The sequence below is a fragment of the Plecotus auritus genome (assembly GCF_963455305.1).
Source record: "Plecotus auritus genome assembly, chromosome: 3".
NCBI classification, from domain to species: domain Eukaryota; kingdom Metazoa; phylum Chordata; class Mammalia; order Chiroptera; family Vespertilionidae; genus Plecotus; species Plecotus auritus.
This window is the reverse complement of record NC_137772.1, coordinates 222,690,312-222,708,852: the sequence shown is the minus strand read 5'-3', so window position 1 is coordinate 222,708,852 and position 18,541 is coordinate 222,690,312. Positions and strand designations below refer to the sequence as shown.

The 18,541-nt window shown below is 40.1% G+C and overlaps 1 protein-coding gene across 2 annotated transcripts in view; it reads right to left on the bottom strand.

The window, feature by feature from the left end:
- Positions 1-18,541, bottom strand: part of EP300 (EP300 lysine acetyltransferase) — a 67,768-nt gene that overhangs the window by 35,723 nt on the left and 13,504 nt on the right. For both annotated transcript variants that reach the window (XM_080661744.1, XM_080661745.1), the window contains exons 2-7: positions 14,652-15,271; positions 6,294-6,470; positions 4,921-5,182; positions 3,983-4,096; positions 2,450-2,695; positions 466-559 (exon numbers count right to left, since the gene is read on the bottom strand). In XM_080661744.1, the coding sequence (XP_080517870.1) occupies positions 466-559; positions 2,450-2,695; positions 3,983-4,096; positions 4,921-5,182; positions 6,294-6,470; positions 14,652-15,271 (1,513 nt within the window). The remainder of the gene's footprint in view (positions 1-465; positions 560-2,449; positions 2,696-3,982; positions 4,097-4,920; positions 5,183-6,293; positions 6,471-14,651; positions 15,272-18,541) is intronic.

Here is an 18,541-nt window from a genome sequence, read left to right as displayed (position 1 = left end):
AAGACACTGTGGCAGGTCTATTTATTACATAAAGAAGTTGGGGTGGGGTGGGGTGGGGTAGGGAGACAGTGTAAATGTGTGTGTGCTTCTGTGAGGGAAAGTGTTAAACCACAACATTTCATTATGTGAAGGGGGAAGACACCTAACTCTTGTAACGTTAAAACTATGCTGGCATTTTGACACAGATTATCCCAGGGAATTCGTTGGGCAATGGATTAATTCTTAACAATGGGATAGAGCAAATTCACTTTTTAAGTAGCTGCAGACTTGCAACTTCCTACAGGAAATATATGGGAAGTTGTAGATTTCCCCAAATAATTAATACGATTTCAAATATGTTATAGAAAGCCTAAAAGTATGGTCTCAAACACCGTATTTGTCTTTATCCATCAAGAATATCTTCGAATCTAAGAAGTTCTAACATGTTTAGAAAACAACACAGACCACATCCAAAGTAAAACTTACTTCTGAGAATTTATGGCTGAATGCAACATCGAGTCAGAAAGAAGGTTTGATGTTGGAACGCCTACACCTCCATTTACTCCCATAGGACTAGCATCTAGGTTAAAACAAAAAAACAAGAATATTTTAAATACCAGTAACAACAACAACAACAACAACAAAACACCAAAAAAGAAGGAAAAGTTATAAAAGTGTTGAAGAAATTATCACAAGAAATTTTTATCCTGACTGTGACCTCCTGGTTCAAAGGTCAACCATCAACCACTGAGTCACACCGGCTGGGCACTAAAAAAATCTTTACAGAATAAGTGAATTCAATAGCAACTAGAAGATTGAGAATGTGATTGTGGAAGGTTTACAGCGAAAATCTCTAATTTGGGGCTCCAGAGGGGATTACTTCTTCGCCTCCCTACTACAGAATCTTCATAACCTGACATATAATAGAGATCCTGTAGTTTTGTCTGTTTAAACACTTACCCGCCCATCCAGACTAGAAATGTTACAAAGTAAAGAACATGTCCCTTTGGTATGTTTTTCAGCATAAAGCACATCTGAATGAATGTTGCTTATTCAATTATCCAAATGCTCTTGTCAATCATAGGTACCTAAAATTGTTAGCTCTGAGAATATTCCATCCAGCATTACAGCCAGTGCTGCCACAGAGACACATTTGTAATATCAAGCTGTTACAGTGAATAGTTTCCCCACGGAAGCATCAGTATAAATGTTTACGTAGGTGTGTCACCCTCCCCAGTACTACACAACTCAGATAAAGATGCTATGACACAGACCCATAAACATAAATACTTTCTCTAAAAATCCAACAGCTTGGAAGCATAAAATAGAGATCATATCTACTAAATAAATGATACAAACTTTTATTTATTTATTTTTAAAAATATATTTTATTGATTTCAGAGAGGAAGAGAAAGGGAGAGAGAGATAGAAACATCAATGATGAGAATCATTGATTGGCTGCCTCCTACACGCCCGATACTGGGGATCGAGCCCACAATCCGGGCATGTGCCCTTGACCGAAATCGAACCCAGGACCCTTCAGTCCGCAGGCCGACGTTCTATCCACTGAGCCAAACCAGCTAGGGCAAGATACAAAACTTTTAGAAGAGGGTGCAAAACTCAGGAAGTTTTTGATGGTAATAGTTCCAGTATTTCCATAAAGTAGCTGAAAAATAGCTAACACCAAATGGAATAATTAAAATATAAACTGTACATGACATTAGTGAACAAATGCTGGTACAAATTAAAATTTAGAAGAAAATGTACTCAAAAAGGAGAAGTCACCAAAACACTACTTTGTTCTTTAAACCTGCAATGACTATTAAGAACCCAGAATATATATTATTTTAAAAATATTTTTATTGATTTTAGAGAGAGGAAGAGGAGAGGGAGACAGAGTTAATATCTATTGGCTGCCTCCTGCACACCCCACACTGGGGATCAAGCCCACAACCTGGGCATGTGCTCTGACCAAGAATTGAACCATAACCTCCTGGTTCATAGGTCGACGCTCAACCACTGAGCCACGCTGGTCAGGCAATAAAAATAAATAAAAATAAATAAAAATATATAAAGTAAAATAACAACAAAAGACAAAGAAACAAACAAAAAACCTGGAAATCCAAATATCCGTTAAGAGATTATTTTATAGACTATACAACCACTGAAAAGGACATAAAGAAATTGTCTTATAGAATAACACATGGAATTCTAGCCTAGAAATTAAAGTTACACATGCAAAAAGGATTTAGAAGGATATACACCAGTAGCAGTTGCCTCTGGTATATGGTTACAAGGCACCTACAATCTTTAAAAAAAAATTACTTCAAAAATTAAACGTGACAAAAAAATTGAGGGTAGGAGAGAAAGGTACATACACATAGAGTAAATAATCTAAAGAGTTAATCCTATATGTATTACATGGCATTTATAGACACACATCCCATTTTTCACTAGGACACAAACTTACTCATGTTGCTCATGGGCCGCATGCCTTGGGGAGACTGCCCCGACTGCTGATTCTGCTGGTTCTTCGCTTGCACCTGGGGCTGTGTCGGCATTTGGTTTACTTGATAGGGTAGTCCAAGGGCTGCATAGGCTCTTTCTATAGAGCTGGGGTCAATCTGACTGACAGTGCTTAGGCTGGGTGCAGACTGTTGACCCACACCTAGAGAGCTAGTATTTCCAAGTCCAACTGGTGTTCCAGTCAGAATTGCTATAGAAAGAAAAAGAATTACAATATTAAAGATGGTTAAAAAAAAAAAAAAAAAAAAGGACTAACATGTTTAAATGAATTTTTAAAACCATAAAATTACTGTTTTGTGAAACATCTCAGTACATGCATCATTCCCCCCATTATTTCCCTGGAAAAAATTTCTAGATGTAGAACTGATTGGTCAAAGGGGACCATTGGCATGAAAAGGCTTCTGATCCAAAACACCCAAAATCCTTCCTGCAAGCTGTATTGATGTCCCAGCCAGTGTAGGAAGCCTCAGACCCAAACCGACGCCAACACTAGGGAGCATTACTTCTGCCGAGGTGATGGGAGAGATGGAACTTCATTTCTTACTTCATAGTGACTTTATGGTATTTCCTCCCTCTAGTGAACTGTCTGTTTCCTAGTCTAAATTTTCTACTGGGCTACTTATGATTTCTTCATTAATTTACGAAGTTTAATTTCTTTTCCACATGCTCTATATGTATCTCCGAATTTGTCTTTCAATCCTAAACGCTTAATGTTTTGTTTCTAGAGTGGAGATGTGGTAGCTGCACTTCTATCTTTCTACTCTTGACTTGCCTTTTCTCTATGAAAAGCATATTATCGCTTCAGGTTTCTAAAAATAATTTCCATTTTTTTCACTCTTTTTAAATAATTTCAAATTATATAAATATTTAGATCACAGATATAGAGGAATGCTTTGCCCAATGTTAAAGCATTAATCTTTTACGTTTTCATGAATTTAAACATGGAGCATAAATTCACCCATCATTTTTGTTTCAATGTTTTTACTGATTTTTAGAGAGGAAGGGAGATAAGACAGAAACATCGATGAGAAACAACCATCATCGATCAGCTGCCTCCTGCATGCCCCCTTTTGGGGACTGAGCCTCAACCCAGGCATGGGCCCTGATCGGTAATCGAAGGGGTGACCTCTTGGTTCCTGAGTCCATGCTCAACTGCTGAGCCTCACCACACTGGCCAGGCCATCCACCATTTTTTATAAAAAATGACTAAGTTTCTGGATCTTATTTTAGGTTGTAAACAGTTCAAGTCTAACTTCATTAATATGAAGTTAATGAAAAGTGAAAACAACTAGGCAGCCACAGGAACTTCACATAATCAAATACTCTGAATCCCACAGACTGTATGAGGAGAGTCTAGGAATACTCGGTATAAAAGATTTAATTGCTTTCTATCTCTCTTCCCCTCTCCCTTCCTCTCTGAAATCAATAAAGAAAAAAAAATTATATGTATACATATATATAAGCTTTAATGGCTTACACTGCTGATTTCTCTTATCCCCCGCATTTTTCAGGGGGAGACACACAGGACAGTCATGCCTCGTACAGTTCTTCCAGTGGGAGATGATTTGTCGAGAAGATGCACAGTGGGCCACTAAAAAAAAGAAAGATAACTTTTTTTAAAGTAGAGGTTACATCTTTACATTAGTGTCAGCTAACTTATTGACTACTTAACAAGTGTCACAGATGTTATTAACTGATTTCATCTTTATAACAGTCCTACAGGGTAGCTATTGGTACTCATATTTCACAGTTGAGAAAGCAGGCAAAAAGTGGGTAATGTGCACCAAGTCAGAGAGTACCCAAAATGGGATTCAATTGCAAGCAGTCTGGCTTCAGAGCCCATTAAAAAAAACACACTTTTTTAAATCCTCACTCGAGGATATGTATTTTTTGAAAAATTGATTTTTAGAGAGAAGGGAAAGGGGAGGGAGAAATATTGGTGCGTTGCCTCCATTGTGCACCCCGACAGGGGAAGGAAACCACAACCGAGGTATTGTGCCCTGACCAGGAATTGAACCCGCAACCTTTTGGTGTAGGGCAGTAACTCGGCAAGGGCCAGGCCCCATTATTTTTCACCAACAAGCTGTGCAGTGTACTTTATTCTGTAAAAGTAAATTTCTAATGATTCCACAAATATATAAATTGTATTATGTCAGTTAGCAAACCCTCAATAATATTTTAGGTATGCTATGCTGGGCAAATCTAAGTAAGTATCAACACAAAGAAGAAGTTCCTAAACTTTTTTCTCCTACTACATCCCTAGATACTCACTCACAAATGGTACCGTATTTTAGAATATCCTACTACATAGAGGAAGACATCAGTAAAGGAACCTCAAAATAGTTGACCATATTTTCTCTCTTCTCTCTGATGTAAATATTAATTGCTGAGCACACAAACCCCTTGAGAACTCACCTTGGCAGGACTTGCCTGACTGGCAGTGTGTCATATGGTTTAGGACGTTCTTCATTGTGCGACAGTGGGGAAGGTTGCACTGCCTCACCTCCCCGTTAGCCTGCTCCCGGCGCTGGCACTTGTGAGCGTGCAAAAGGAGAACAAGCTGCTGCTGGATGAGTTTGCGCTTCTCTGGATCAGCCGTGTGGGCTCCAGAGCCCATCCCTTGGGCTACTGGAGTCACAAGGCCTGGCTGCTGGACCTGAGGGGCCTGCTGTTGGCCCTAAGGGAGAAAACCATAAAGATACATTGTGTTCGGTTACAATATACTATCTCTAGTAAATACAAACCTGGATATTTTCAGTTAAAACCTTTAAGGACAGTCTACTATAAGCCAGACTCCATTTTTTGATACAGGAGATTCCAAAATAAATGGTCCTTCCATTGAGAAGTTCAACTTAATAAGAAAACAAAATACTGTATTACCAAATGATATAATCAAAGAATGTGTAATACAGAGAAGGGAAGAAAGAGAAGGACACAGTAAACTCCAGTGGACAGGGAACAGCAAGGAATCGATAGTGAAGAGCATGTCCAAGTGAGGTTCTGAAAAACAAAGGAGCTTCTTGAGAAGCAGATCTTTTAGGTGGCTGAAAAATTAGCTTTTAAATATTCTGGAAGAAACTTGTGGGTTTTCTTTTTCTCCCCAATAAAAAAGCAAACATTTCTGGGGACAGAAATGCCACATTTTAGTCATCCTTTTATCTTCACTGCCTCACTTCCTAGAGTATCAATTATAGGCGGCATTCAATAAATATATGACACAAAGCAAAAAACTAAAAAAATCTGAGAAAAAGTATTCCCATAGGACAATTTTTTCCAAAAAGTGAATGTGGATAACTTGACACATTTACAACTAGAAATAGTTTTACTTCAGAAAAAGAGCAGTGTTAATTAAAAGTGTTAGAATTTTTTCTCATAAAAAAAAATCAACGTTTAAAACAACGCGTAACTTTAAGAGGGATGTTCCTTTAGTGTAGTAGTATTAGATTCAAATCAGCAGATATGTTCATTAGGAGTTGGAATCCTTTGCTAGAGATCCTTCCCAGGGAGAATGGTTCCGCTTTCCTATCCTACAGACATGCTCACAAGCAGAAGCTTATAGCAGACCTCCAAAACTTTCCCTTTAGCAACCCTACTTACTCCTATTTGGACCTGCACCCTTACTGTTCACAAGTGACAAAATACCATGTGAATTGGACGGAGGGTACAAGTCTCCTCAATCACAGGGGTCATCGATTGTAGTGTGTATACTAGAAGGGATAAAAGTTTAACACAATTCTTTTGTTAAAGTGACAATTTGAAGACAAATTTGTAAATAGATTACTACCCACCATGTTGGGCATTCCTCCACCAGGAACTGCTTTTTTGTCCATTGCAAATGGAGATAAGCTATTTGGCAGTACAGGCTTTGTCTGAATTTGGAGACCAAGGCCACCAGTTCCAACCTGTTGTCCAGAACTCTGAGTGTACGGTGAACCATAAGGATTAGGGTTGTTCATCATTCCCATCTAAGAACAAGAAACAGAAAAAATTAAATCTTATTCCCCATCCTATATAATAAAAGCCCACCGACTGAACGGCAGAACAACCAGAACGACTGGTTGACCAGTTGCTATGACATGCACTGACCACCAGGGGCAGACGCTCAATGCTGGAGCTGCCCCCTCGTGGTCAGTGCGCTACCACAGGAGCGCTGCTTGACTGACTGGGATGAGCGGCCCGCAGGCTGCGAAGTGGAGCCACCACCGCCGCTGGGCTGCAGAGTTAACCCTGGAGGCTGGTTCGTGCTGCCATGGGACTGAGGCCTACTCCATTGCCTCTCAGTCCTATTGTCCCTGAGTCTGGCCCCAACTGGGTTCCCTGGAGAGGTGAGTGCTCTGGCTCCACGCAAGATGCTGGACCAGGGAGCAGCCACTCAGAGGATGGGTCCATAGCGGGTCGGCTGACCGGAATGAGCAGTGCTCCCACAGTGGGCCGATCCCCACAGGCCATGCCCCCCACCAGTTTATGAATCCTGTGCACTGGGCCTCTAGTATCAATTGAACATTAATAGACCCTTTCATTTTTCACTTCCTAAATTACAAAGAAAAATTTAAAGGACACCCTCTGCATATATGAACACATTGTAGAAGAATGCTCATGAAAATAACGATTAAGATTTAGGGTTCTAAGGTACAGTAAATTTACAGGGCTATCTTCTGTAAATATCTGAGATAAATGCGCTTTAGAAAAACATATAACATTTTTATTTAGCTATACCTGCTAAGCAAGGTTTATCATTCATCTCTAAGTTGTTTTTTTAAAATATATTTTTATTTATTTCAGAGAGGAAAGGAGAGGGAGAGAGAGATAGAAACATCAATGAAGAGAGAGAATCATTGACTGGCTGCCTCCTGCACGCCCCCAACTGGGGATCGAGCCCGCAACCTGGGCATAGGCCCTGACCAGGAATCGAACTGGTGACCTCTTGGTTCCTGGGTCGACGCTCAACCGCTGAGCCACACCCGGCTGGGCATTCATCTCCACTTTTAATGCATTAAATGAACTTTCATTTAATGTACAAACTATGGGCTTCATGAATTCAACTCAGTAACTTGCCCAATCCCTAAATATATTAAGAGTTTAATATGTCAAAGCATTTGAATGTTTATTCCAGACATTTTGTTTATATAAAAGGTAGAAAACTGATAGATTCGAGGAATATGTCCTTTTTATTTAGGAACACGATGGCACAGTGATTTAAACTTTTTGAATCCGGATCCTTTATACAGAGCATAAACTTCAGAGTCCACACCATTTCTTGCTCTCTTAAACCTAGCTTCTTTATTCATTAAATTACCTACTTGGTACTTAAAAGTAATTTGATTTTCTTTGCAACCGTTATGTACTTTAAAAAGTAGTTGCCATCCCACCCCCGTCCTGTGTTTATATAAGTTCATCTGGAGCCATCATACTGTATAATAATTACTTGAAACAGAGTATTAATTATCAAAGAGCCAAATGTTTTGGTGATAATGCAAGCAACTTACAATTCTATTCTTCCATGTAAGTTCCCACCATAAGCCAATCACTGCCTACTGGAAACACACAGCAAGCACTCAGTAGAAATAAGGACACTGCAGCTACTGCCCAATTAAAAGGAGTCATACCAGATTTTTTTCCTTCTCAGTCAGATCCAATTCTATCAAAGGGTCCTTCAAGTTCTACCTCTACACCACTACGCCCAAATCCTTCCCATATATCCATGCCCACTGTCACTGTCTTAATTCAAACCCCTCACCGCAGCCTACGGCTGCTGTGTCCAACAGGTTTTCTTGCCTTTTGTCCTCACTTATTCAATTCGCAAGGGGGAAAAATCATGGTATACCAGAGCCTTCCTGGTGGGCATGAAGCCTGGCTACTGCTCCATGGTCTCCTGTAACTTGCAAATCTGAGGGCATCATGCTTCTTAAATCTCCAGTATTTGCCTTAAGCTTTTCCTTTTCCCTAAAACTAGGCAGTGGTATATCTTCCTTTCCTATTTAACTCCTGAATGCTAACTATAAAAGAAATAAAAGTCAAGTTCACAAAGAGGCAGTCCCATTTTCATTTTTTGGTTGCTTACTCAGTTGGTACAACTATCACTAAGCAGCAGTTACATATTCTACTCATCCAAAAGTTACCATCTATGTGAATGAAGCATCTGTTTATTGTCCTAAACAGTTCAAGAGCTCTCTTTCTATCTTGATACAAATGTTCATGCCTTTATTTTTAATACAATACAGGTGATAAAATAATTTGTTAAAATGCATGCCTCTATTCCCAGAACACGCACAAAAGGGAAAGAACCTTAATTTATCTTTGTAGCACCATCACCATAACCTGATGGACAACAGAGCTTGTTACCTAAGGAAAACAAATTATAAAAGGCATAAAATAAATGGCATAAACCTCTGTAAATAAAATTCAGTTTTTTAAATCATATGCAGTATCTATACTCTGCAAATTTATAAGAATATGACATATTTGTCCATTCAAAGGTTTGCCTTTAGTGGAAAGGCGAAGTAATAAAGAAAAAATTTTAAGTACATTCATATTTTCCAGATGAGATTGGAGCCTAGGCGTTAAGTAACTTGCCAGTGCTCTAATAATGAAAGGGAAGTGGCATGGTTTGGGTGAAAGCCTAAAAGAATGGGGCGGGGGGAGAGGGGTAAGAGATTAACCAAAGGACTTGTATGCCTACATATAAGCATAACCAATGGACACAGACAGTAGGGGAGTGAGGGCCTGTGCTAAGGGGCGGGAGCAGATCAGGCTGGGAGAGATCAATGGGGTAAAAAGGAAACATATATAATACTTTCAATAATAAAGAATTAAAGAAAAAAAAAAAAAAAGAACAGGCAGTCTAAAGGAAAAAAACTTGCGGATTCGGTCTCCAATAATTGGAATTTCCTAAGTGTATCTGGCCAGTAAGATTATAAGGACAATCAGATACAGAAATATGCTTCAATGCAAGTTTAGGTTTCTTTTGGTAGTTTCAAATGTGGCTGCAAGTGCTGCTGCTACATATGCTTTTAAAGTACTAATATTTAGCCTAACCGGTTTGGTTCAGTGGATAGAGCGTCGGCCTGAGGACTGAAGGGTCCCAGGTTTGATTCCGGTCAAGGGCATATATATACTTTGGTTGCGGGCACATCCCCGGTGGGGGGTGTGCAGGAGGCAGCTGATCAATGTTTCTCATCGATGTTTCTAACTCTCTAACCCTCTCCCTTCCTCTCTGTAAAAAATCAATAAAATATATAAGGCATGCCATGTCTCTGACACACATTAGTACATATGTGCTCAAACAAACAAACTACTAATATTTACACTAATACTAGAGGCCCGGTGCATGGATTTTGGGGGGGGGGGGAGAAAAGAGTCCCTCAGCCTGGCCTGCAACCTCTCACAATCCGGGGTCCCTGCCCCCCCGCCCCCCCCCCCCCCGGGATGCAGCAATGTGCCAAGCTGCCAGGGAGGAGCCCAACTCGTGCCTGCCGTAAGCCCGGCTTCTGGATGAGCGGCACCCCCCCACCCCTGTGGAAGTGGACTGACCACCAGGGGGCAGCCCCTGCTCCCTGGTGGTCAGTGTGCATCACAGCGACTGGTTGACCAGTCGTTCTGTCTTAACGGTCGCTTAGGCTTTTATATATATATAGACAGTTCCAATAACATGCACGCCTATATCTGGGGGAGTTATATTTCGCTTCTATTTGCTATTAGCATGGAAATTTGTGCTAGACATAACATGAAAGCCATTCTATCACAGAACCTGCATGACAGGCCATACACACCAACAGATATTAAGTTATGCTTTTAAGTGTCCATTATTTACAAAAATGAAATGCAGGGCATTTATAAGCTGCCTTAATGTTTCGTAAGCATAATGTCTTTATTTATTCAAACACTACATCCCAGCAGAATCTGGTCCTTCATATTTGTTCACATAGTCACTGCCTTGCCTGCCTATACTAACCGAGTTTCAATTAGTTCCTTGAATTGCTTGTTTCCTCAATCACAATGCATTACCTAGAAACTCGAAGCTTACTCTCTAGCAGACTGGTCTCAAATATACTGACTGCTATTCGGTTGATGTATTCATTCCCCACACTTCTGGTCACTCGGACCAACAGACTCAGGCTTTAGTTTTGCAGTCTCCTTCAGAGTTCCTCAGCCCATTAGAAAGTAACCCCAGACCCAACTACTCCCTCACCAAATATAATTGGAAGGGAATATACTATATTTAGTTTCTGCTACAATGTAATGATTTGATTTTGTTCCCTTCTCTATAGCGAACATGATCAAGATGACCAACTACCCATCACCTACCTAGACCACAGCAATACAGATAACTACCTAAACCGAAAAGGCAAATGACCAGGAAATCACAAACAGTTCTAGGAAGCTAAAACAGAAAGGACATACAGGGGATTATTTTTTCTTTCTTTAAAAATAATTTGAGCCCAGCCAGTATGGCTTAGTGGTTGAGTGTCACCTTAATCACAATAAGCTATTTCATAGACAGATTTATTTTGTATTTCTATAAAAACCAAAAACTAAAAACTCCAGAATATTAATGAGCACTTCTTAAATAAATAATCCTTAGTTCCAAAGAAAGTAAACTTTCCTTCAAATGTATATATTAACACACTGATGTCTCTACTAGTAGCATCTTCCACATCCTCGTCAATTGCTGTTCATGTGGTACATCAATTTATTCTCCATTATAGCGGACAGCTGCCCTTCTAAAAGACTGTAACTTAACCATATGATGTAGTTTTGATTTCTTTCCTGCCCCATAAAAATGTTTTAAAACATCATCACAGAATGGCAACTACAATAATACTGAGCACTTGCTACTACTACTCCTACTGCACTAATAAGTACTCACTATATGCCACGCATAAAGAGCTTATTTTATCAACTCATTTAGTTCTTCAATAGTTCTGAGGTAGTTTACACCTCACTCTGACTATGCACATTCTACAGATGGGAAAACAGAGGCAGAGCAGGCAAATTGCCTGATGTAATGTAGCTACTATGTAAGTGGCTGATCCATTTTTAACCCAGGCAGTGTAGTTCCATTGTCCACACCATTATGAAGTGTGTATTAGTTAACTTCATTTCTTCTTTCATACTCAAAGGACAGCTATTTTAAAAAACAATTTTCAAATTTCTTTTGTCACCAGCATTTTTTAGGAGGCAGATATAATATCTTGTGAAATGATTTAACCAAGAAGCTTCACAAAATGCAGCTAAATTTAGAGAAGGATGTGGGATAGCCCATATCCTAACTCAGGTAGTATGGTTTAAAATCTGGGCACTCATTTAAAACAAGGAAATATATGTATTTTTTAAATCCTCACCCGAGGATATCTTTTTCCATTCATTTTGAAACAGAGTGGAAAGGAGGGAGGAAGGAGAGAGGCAGATACACACGCACACGCGCAAGGCCTGGTGCACAAATTGGTGCACCAGTGGGTCCCTCGGCCTAGCCTGTGAGATCAGGCCAAAATGGGCTCTCTGACATCCCCTGAGGGGTACTGGATTGCGAGAGGGCACAGGCAGGGATGCGGGAGGTTCGCCAGCCGGGAAGGCTCGCCAGCTGGGAAGGCTCCAGGGCATGTCTGGCCCATCTCGCTCAGTCCCGATTGGTCAGGCCCCAGCAGCAAGCTAACCTACTGGTTGGAGTGTCTGCTCCCTGGTGGTCAGTGCACATCATAATAACTGGTTGACTGTCTGCCCCCTGGTGATCAGTGCACATCATAACAAGTGGTTGAGCAGCCTTAGTATATCATTAGCATATTACACTTTGATTGGTTGAATGGATGACTGGACACTTAGCACATTAGGCTTTTATTATATAGGATATATATATAGAGAGAGAGAGAGAGAGAGAGAAAGAAAGAGAGAGAGAGAGAGAGAGAAAGAGAGGGAGGGAGGGGGGGATGTGAGAGAAGCACATCGATTGGTTGCATCCCACGGCCAGGGCTCCAACCTGCAACCAAGGTATGTGCCCTTGACTGGGAATCGAACCCGAGATCCTTCAGACCTTGGGCCAACGCTCTAACTACTGAGCAACTGGCCAAGGCTAAAATAAGGAAATATTTTAGTAAAGTTTTTATATTTGGATCCCCCCTTCCTGTGAAAATAAAGCTCCACAAGGACAGGGAATTTTGTCTGTTTTATTCATTGTGTACACCCAGTTCCTCAAACAATGGCAATGCAAGAAATCTGTGCTTCTGCCCTGGCCAGTGTGGCTCAATTAGTTAAACGTCAGCCCGTGCACCAGAAGTCCAGGAATTCAATTCACGGTCAGGGCCATGCCCAGGTTTCGGGCTTAATCCCTGGTAGGGAGTGTGCAGGAGGCAGCCGATCAATGTTTCCCTTTCTCTCCCTCTCCCTTCCTCTCTCTCCAAATATCGACTTTAAAAATCTTTTAAAAAAGAAAAAGAAATCTGTGACTTAGATTATAAATAAAAGTGCCCAACTCCCAACTGAGGCAGGCCTTCTCCCCACAGCCTTACCCGTACTTTACTTTCCACAGCACTTACCTGGGATGCTACACATTTACACCTTATGTGAACACTAGAAAGTAAGTTCCATGAAATAAGTTTTTCACTGCTCTATCTTCAGCACCAAAACTGGGACTCGATAAATATCTGATCAATCAGTGAAGATTTACTGTCTGTCATCCCTCTTCTCCCCAATGGAATATAAATATCAGGAAGGCAGGGGCTCTTCACAACTACGTTCCTAGAACCTAGAAGAGTACCTAATAAATATTTCACCTCTTGTTTCTGGTTTTCACTCCAAATATTCTAGGTAAACTACAGCAACATAAAAGTGCCAGCAAGAGAGAATCTACAGCTTAGGTAAGGATGCCAAACAGAATCCCTTCCCAAGTTTAAGGTCAATATATATATATATATATTTAAATATATTTCTTTATTGATTTCAGAGAGGGAGAGGGAGATAGAAACATCAATGATGAGAGAGAATCATTGATCGCCTGCCTCCTGCACGCCCCCTACTGGGGATTGAGCCCATAACCCGGGCATGTGCCCTTGGCCGGAATCGAACCTGGAACCCTTCAGTCCGCAGGCTGACGCTCTATCCACTGAGCCAAACCAGCTAGGGCAGGTCAATATTCTTTACTGTGTAGTAAAAAAGCTGTAAGGGCTTTTCATACAGCTACATTTGACCCTAGTTCCCATATTCCTGATTCATGCCTATGTCTTAATTTAATCCTAGGGCTCTCACCATCATGATTCTCAGGAGCACGAAAATCCTAATGCCTGCTAAAAATTATTCCTCTTACAGAAAAAACCTGCTCTTGACTCCTTGTGAGAATCTTACCCATCTCCAACAATACCGTTCAAGCAAAGCCATCTCTTTCATTCAACAAATATTTACTAACCACATCCCAGGCAGTGACAACTATAGTGTGATACCATTTTAAGAAAAAAGAATAAAATATACAGGAAAAATATGGCAAAATAAGCATCAAGAATGTGTTTAAAATGTCTTAATTATATAGAGAGAACTCATTTTAAGGTTTTTTGGTTTTTTTTAAACATACTTAGCATTCTCTAATTCATAAAACTAAAAGTAGGCATTGGAACACCTAGGATATTAGCTAAGGTTTCATACTAAACGAATACACCTTAATTTCCATCAAGCAATAAGGAAAAATAACTTAAAAAAAATCTTATAATAAAGAAATATCTCTTAAAAACCAAGGACAGTCAAACCAGTGGTAACAAATGAAGTCTACCTGAAGACCGTATAATGGCAATTATCTCAAACTGCATTTTTATAAGGAGGCTATGAAGGCTAAAGTGGGTTTAGAAATAATATGAAAATATTCTAATACTTGTGCCAGAGAGAATAGGAATTAGCTGGCAATCATTTGGAACAAACTGTGAAGGTATACCAATAAGTTATGGAAAATGTTTTACTTAACAGAAGAGCTTCAAAAAATTTGTGACAATACTTAGGATTTACAGAGCCTTAGCAAAAAAAAAAAAAAAAATATGTGGAAAACGCTACACAATGTAAGAAGATTGAATACGAACAATAAAAATAAATGAACTGACCTCACCCCTCCCTCCAAGACTGGAACACTAAAAAACATACCGATAGTGCACACAAACCCCAACCGCACTTACCTTCAGAGGCTGGGGGCCTCTCAGTCCCGCGTGTCCTCCCATCTGGGGAGAGCCTTGCTGCAGGGGCTCAGTTATTAAGTTGCCAGCATTTCCCATGCCCGGGCTTGGGTACTGCATGTTAGGTCGCCCCCTGCCGGCTCCAATTGAACCGTTCATGACTTGATTAGGCATCATCCCCTGTCCATTGCCTGCAGTCAACATTCCAGGATTCATGCCAGCATTCATCCCTGTGTTCATTCCCATGGCAGGTTGATTTACTGGACTGTTCATCATACCTGCTGCAGATGGTGGTGTGGGACCCTGATTTGGTCCACTAGTGCCCATCCCCATGTTGGGGATTGGGCTTTTGACCATGCTATTTATCAAACCTAATCCAGGACTGTTCTGTTGGGCCTGGCTGGCCATGCCTTGGCCTGGGCCCCCAACCCCCATATTGAGGTTAGGGGAACTACCAGACCGTAGCAATTCTGACAGTTGTTTATGTTTAGAGGCTGCATCTTGTACCATGCCAAGACTTGTCTGAAGCTGACTAATATCACCACCATTGGTTAGTCCCAATTCTGTAGAGTTGATTAATTCATCTGGTAAGTCATGCTCCAAGTCAAATAGAGAGCCAAAATCTGAAAGCAAGAGAAAAGGTAAAGTTTGACAAAATCAAAATTAAAAACTGCTTTATATTTTGTTATTGATAAACATTACATTTCTGTACCGCACTCTATGTAATACTATGTATTTGTATTGAGGTTTTTCATGTTATACTAAAAAGCCTTTTTTGATATCTACATTTTTAAAAATAGGAGAAAGTTTGATTATACCAACAAGTTTAAGCACTTAATGAACTGTATTTAAATAAGACCAAGGAAAAAGGACTAAAATCTCAGTACAGTACCCATTATGAGTTGCTAAAAGTTTGTATTAACAGTCATGAAAAAAGATGTACAATTAAGTTAGATAATATTCCAGAATTCCATAGAAGAGGTTAAAATAATTTACCAAATGCAAACTAATTCAGAACAAAAGATTTAAACTATCATAATAATAAAGACAAATGATACAAAAGACCTTCATTTGTAGAACATTCAGTGTGAGCTCCATGAAGCAAGGGGCTGTCTACCATTCTTCACCAAGTTCTATCACAAAACAGATCCTCAATCTGCTGAGTGAATTTGCTTTCACCTGACTTCAGCCTACAGATTACATTTCCTTAACCAAAATCTAGCTGAAATAGGATATAAAAACATGCCTCTAGCTCAGGGGTGGGCAAACTTTTTGACTCGAGGGCCACAATGGGTTCTTAAACTGGACCAGAGGGCCGGAACAAAAGCATGGATGGAGTGTTTGTGTGAACTAATATAAATTCAAAGTAAAGGAGCGGAGGGGAGAGCAAGAGAAACCTCCGCTCTTTTGGCTCCGCGGGCCGGATAGAACAGCCGAACGGGCCGGATCCAGCCCGCGGGCCGTAGTTTGCCCACGGCTGCTCTAGCTCCTTTAACACACAAATCACTCCCACCCTACCCCTGCCCCACTGCCACCAAAAAGAGGATGAAATCAGAGATTAGCCCAGGGTTTTCTCAATCTTGCTACTATTAAACATTTTGGGCTGGATAATTCTTTGTTGTGAGGGAAGGGAGCATTGTTAAGATAATCCACAGAACCCCGCTCTCTTTTCTCAATGCCATTAGTATCCATACCCCCTCTGTGACAACCAAAAATGTCTTCAGTATCACTAAAATATCTCTTGGAAGGGCAAAACTGTCCCTGGTTGACCTGTTGACAGTCTTAACTCATTTTATATATTTAGGTATTTGAGTTTTCTTTTTTTTTTCTCTCTCTCTACTGCTGAGTTTTCTTCCCTTTTAATTCTCCAAATAGTTTTCATATTAAATAGGCATTACTGGGTATTTAATAATTAAATATACCTGACTCTACAACTGACTATCCCATTAAAAATAGTTCACTGCTTGAAGACAAGAAGATTCCACTTTAAATGATCTATTTGGTCCAATCAATCTTGCTTTTTAAGCACAACTCCTTTACATGCCCTTCCAGTTCTTATAGCCCTCTATCATAGCACTGAATTGTTAGTGTGTCTGTCTTTCTCTCCCCTCCCCACCCATTCCTGCACCCATGTAGCTCTTTGGAAAGCACATATCTTATCACTTATAGACCAACTCCTTGCCTAATGCCTAACATAGTTAAGCATTCTGGTCATCTTTTAATTGAACCAAATGGTCCCAGGATCTCAGGACATGATTAGAGTCCAGACTTTTACAGAATTTCTTTCCTTCTGAAAAATCTTATGTGCCCATCCATTATCATAAAAGGTGTCTTGCCCGGCTGGTGTAGCTCAACAGTTGAGCATCGAGCCAGGAACCAGTTCCTTCCCAGTCAGGGCACATGCTTGGGTTGCAGGCTCAATCCCCTGTGGGAGGTGTGCAGGAGGCAGCCAATCAATGATGATTTTTCTCTCTCATCGATGTGTCTCTATCTCTCTATCCCTCTTCCCTGCTCTCTCTTAAAAAAAAAAAATCAATAAAATACATTTTTTAAAAAGAATAAAAGGTACCTTATGAATAGTTTTGGAATATAAGTCTCAAAATGTATCTGATATCATTACTCAAAGAAGACTTTAGCATATTGATGTATTTCTTTAATCATTTTTACTTACATAACTCACAAAACTGGGATCATAGATACTTTATGAGCAATTTTGCATTCTACTTTTCCCCTGAAGTATACAAAGAAATATATTTTTATAGTTGCACAGTTAGGGGAAAATAAAAATCTCTGCCCATTTAGAAATTTAAAAAAACCTACATATACCTAAGTGACAAATTAAAGAGGAAATCAGAAAAGAAATTGAATAATGAAAACACTAGATTTCAAAACTTAAAGGCTTTGTTATAAAGCTAAAAATTAATGAGTTAAGTATCCAAATGATGATGTTAGAAGAACAGCAGGAAGATGATCAAAGATAAAAAGCAGCTTGGCTGTTGTGACTCAGTTGGTTGAGCAAGGTACCCTGTGCCAAGAGGTCGGGGATTTGATCCCCAGTAGAGGGCATGAAGGAGGCAGCCAATCCATGTTTCTCATCCTCTCTCTTCCTCTCACTTAAAAAAAAAATCCAACATGTATTTTTTTAAAATATTTTTATTGATTTTAAAGAGGAAAGGAGAGGGGAGAGAGAAACAGAAACATCAATGAGAGAGAATCATTGACTGGCTCGATCCCACTGGGGATCAAGCCCACAACTTAGGCATGTGTCCTTGACCAGAATTGAACCCGGGACCCTTCAATCCACAGGCCGGCACTCTATCCACTAAGCCAAACCGGCTAGGCAGTGGTCGACAAACTGCAGCTCGCGAGCCACATGCGGCTCTTTGGCCCCTTGAGTGTGGCTCTTCCACAAAATACCACGGCCTGGGCGAGTCTATTTTGAAGAAGTGGCATTAGAAGAAGTTTAAGTTTAAAAAATTTGGCTTTCAAAAGAAATTTCAATCATTGTACTGTTGATATTTGGCTCTGTTGACTAATGAGTTTGCTGACCACTGGGCTAGGGCAACATATTTTTTAAAAAGATAAAAAGCAGTTAATTATCAACATGAGAAAGACAGAGATACAACTGAGAAGGTATCAACAAACCAGAATTTGGTTATTTGAAGGAGTAATAAAGATAAACTTCTGGGCCCTAGCCGGTTTTGCTCAGTGGATAGAGCATCGGCCTGTGGACTGAAGGGTCCCAGGTTCGATTCTGGTCAAGGGCATGTACCTTGGTTGCGGACACATCCCCAGTAGGGGGTGTGCAGGAGCCAGCTGATTGATGTTTCTCTCTCATTGATGTTTCTAACTCTCTCCCTTCCTCTCTGTAAAAAAATCAATAAAATACAGAT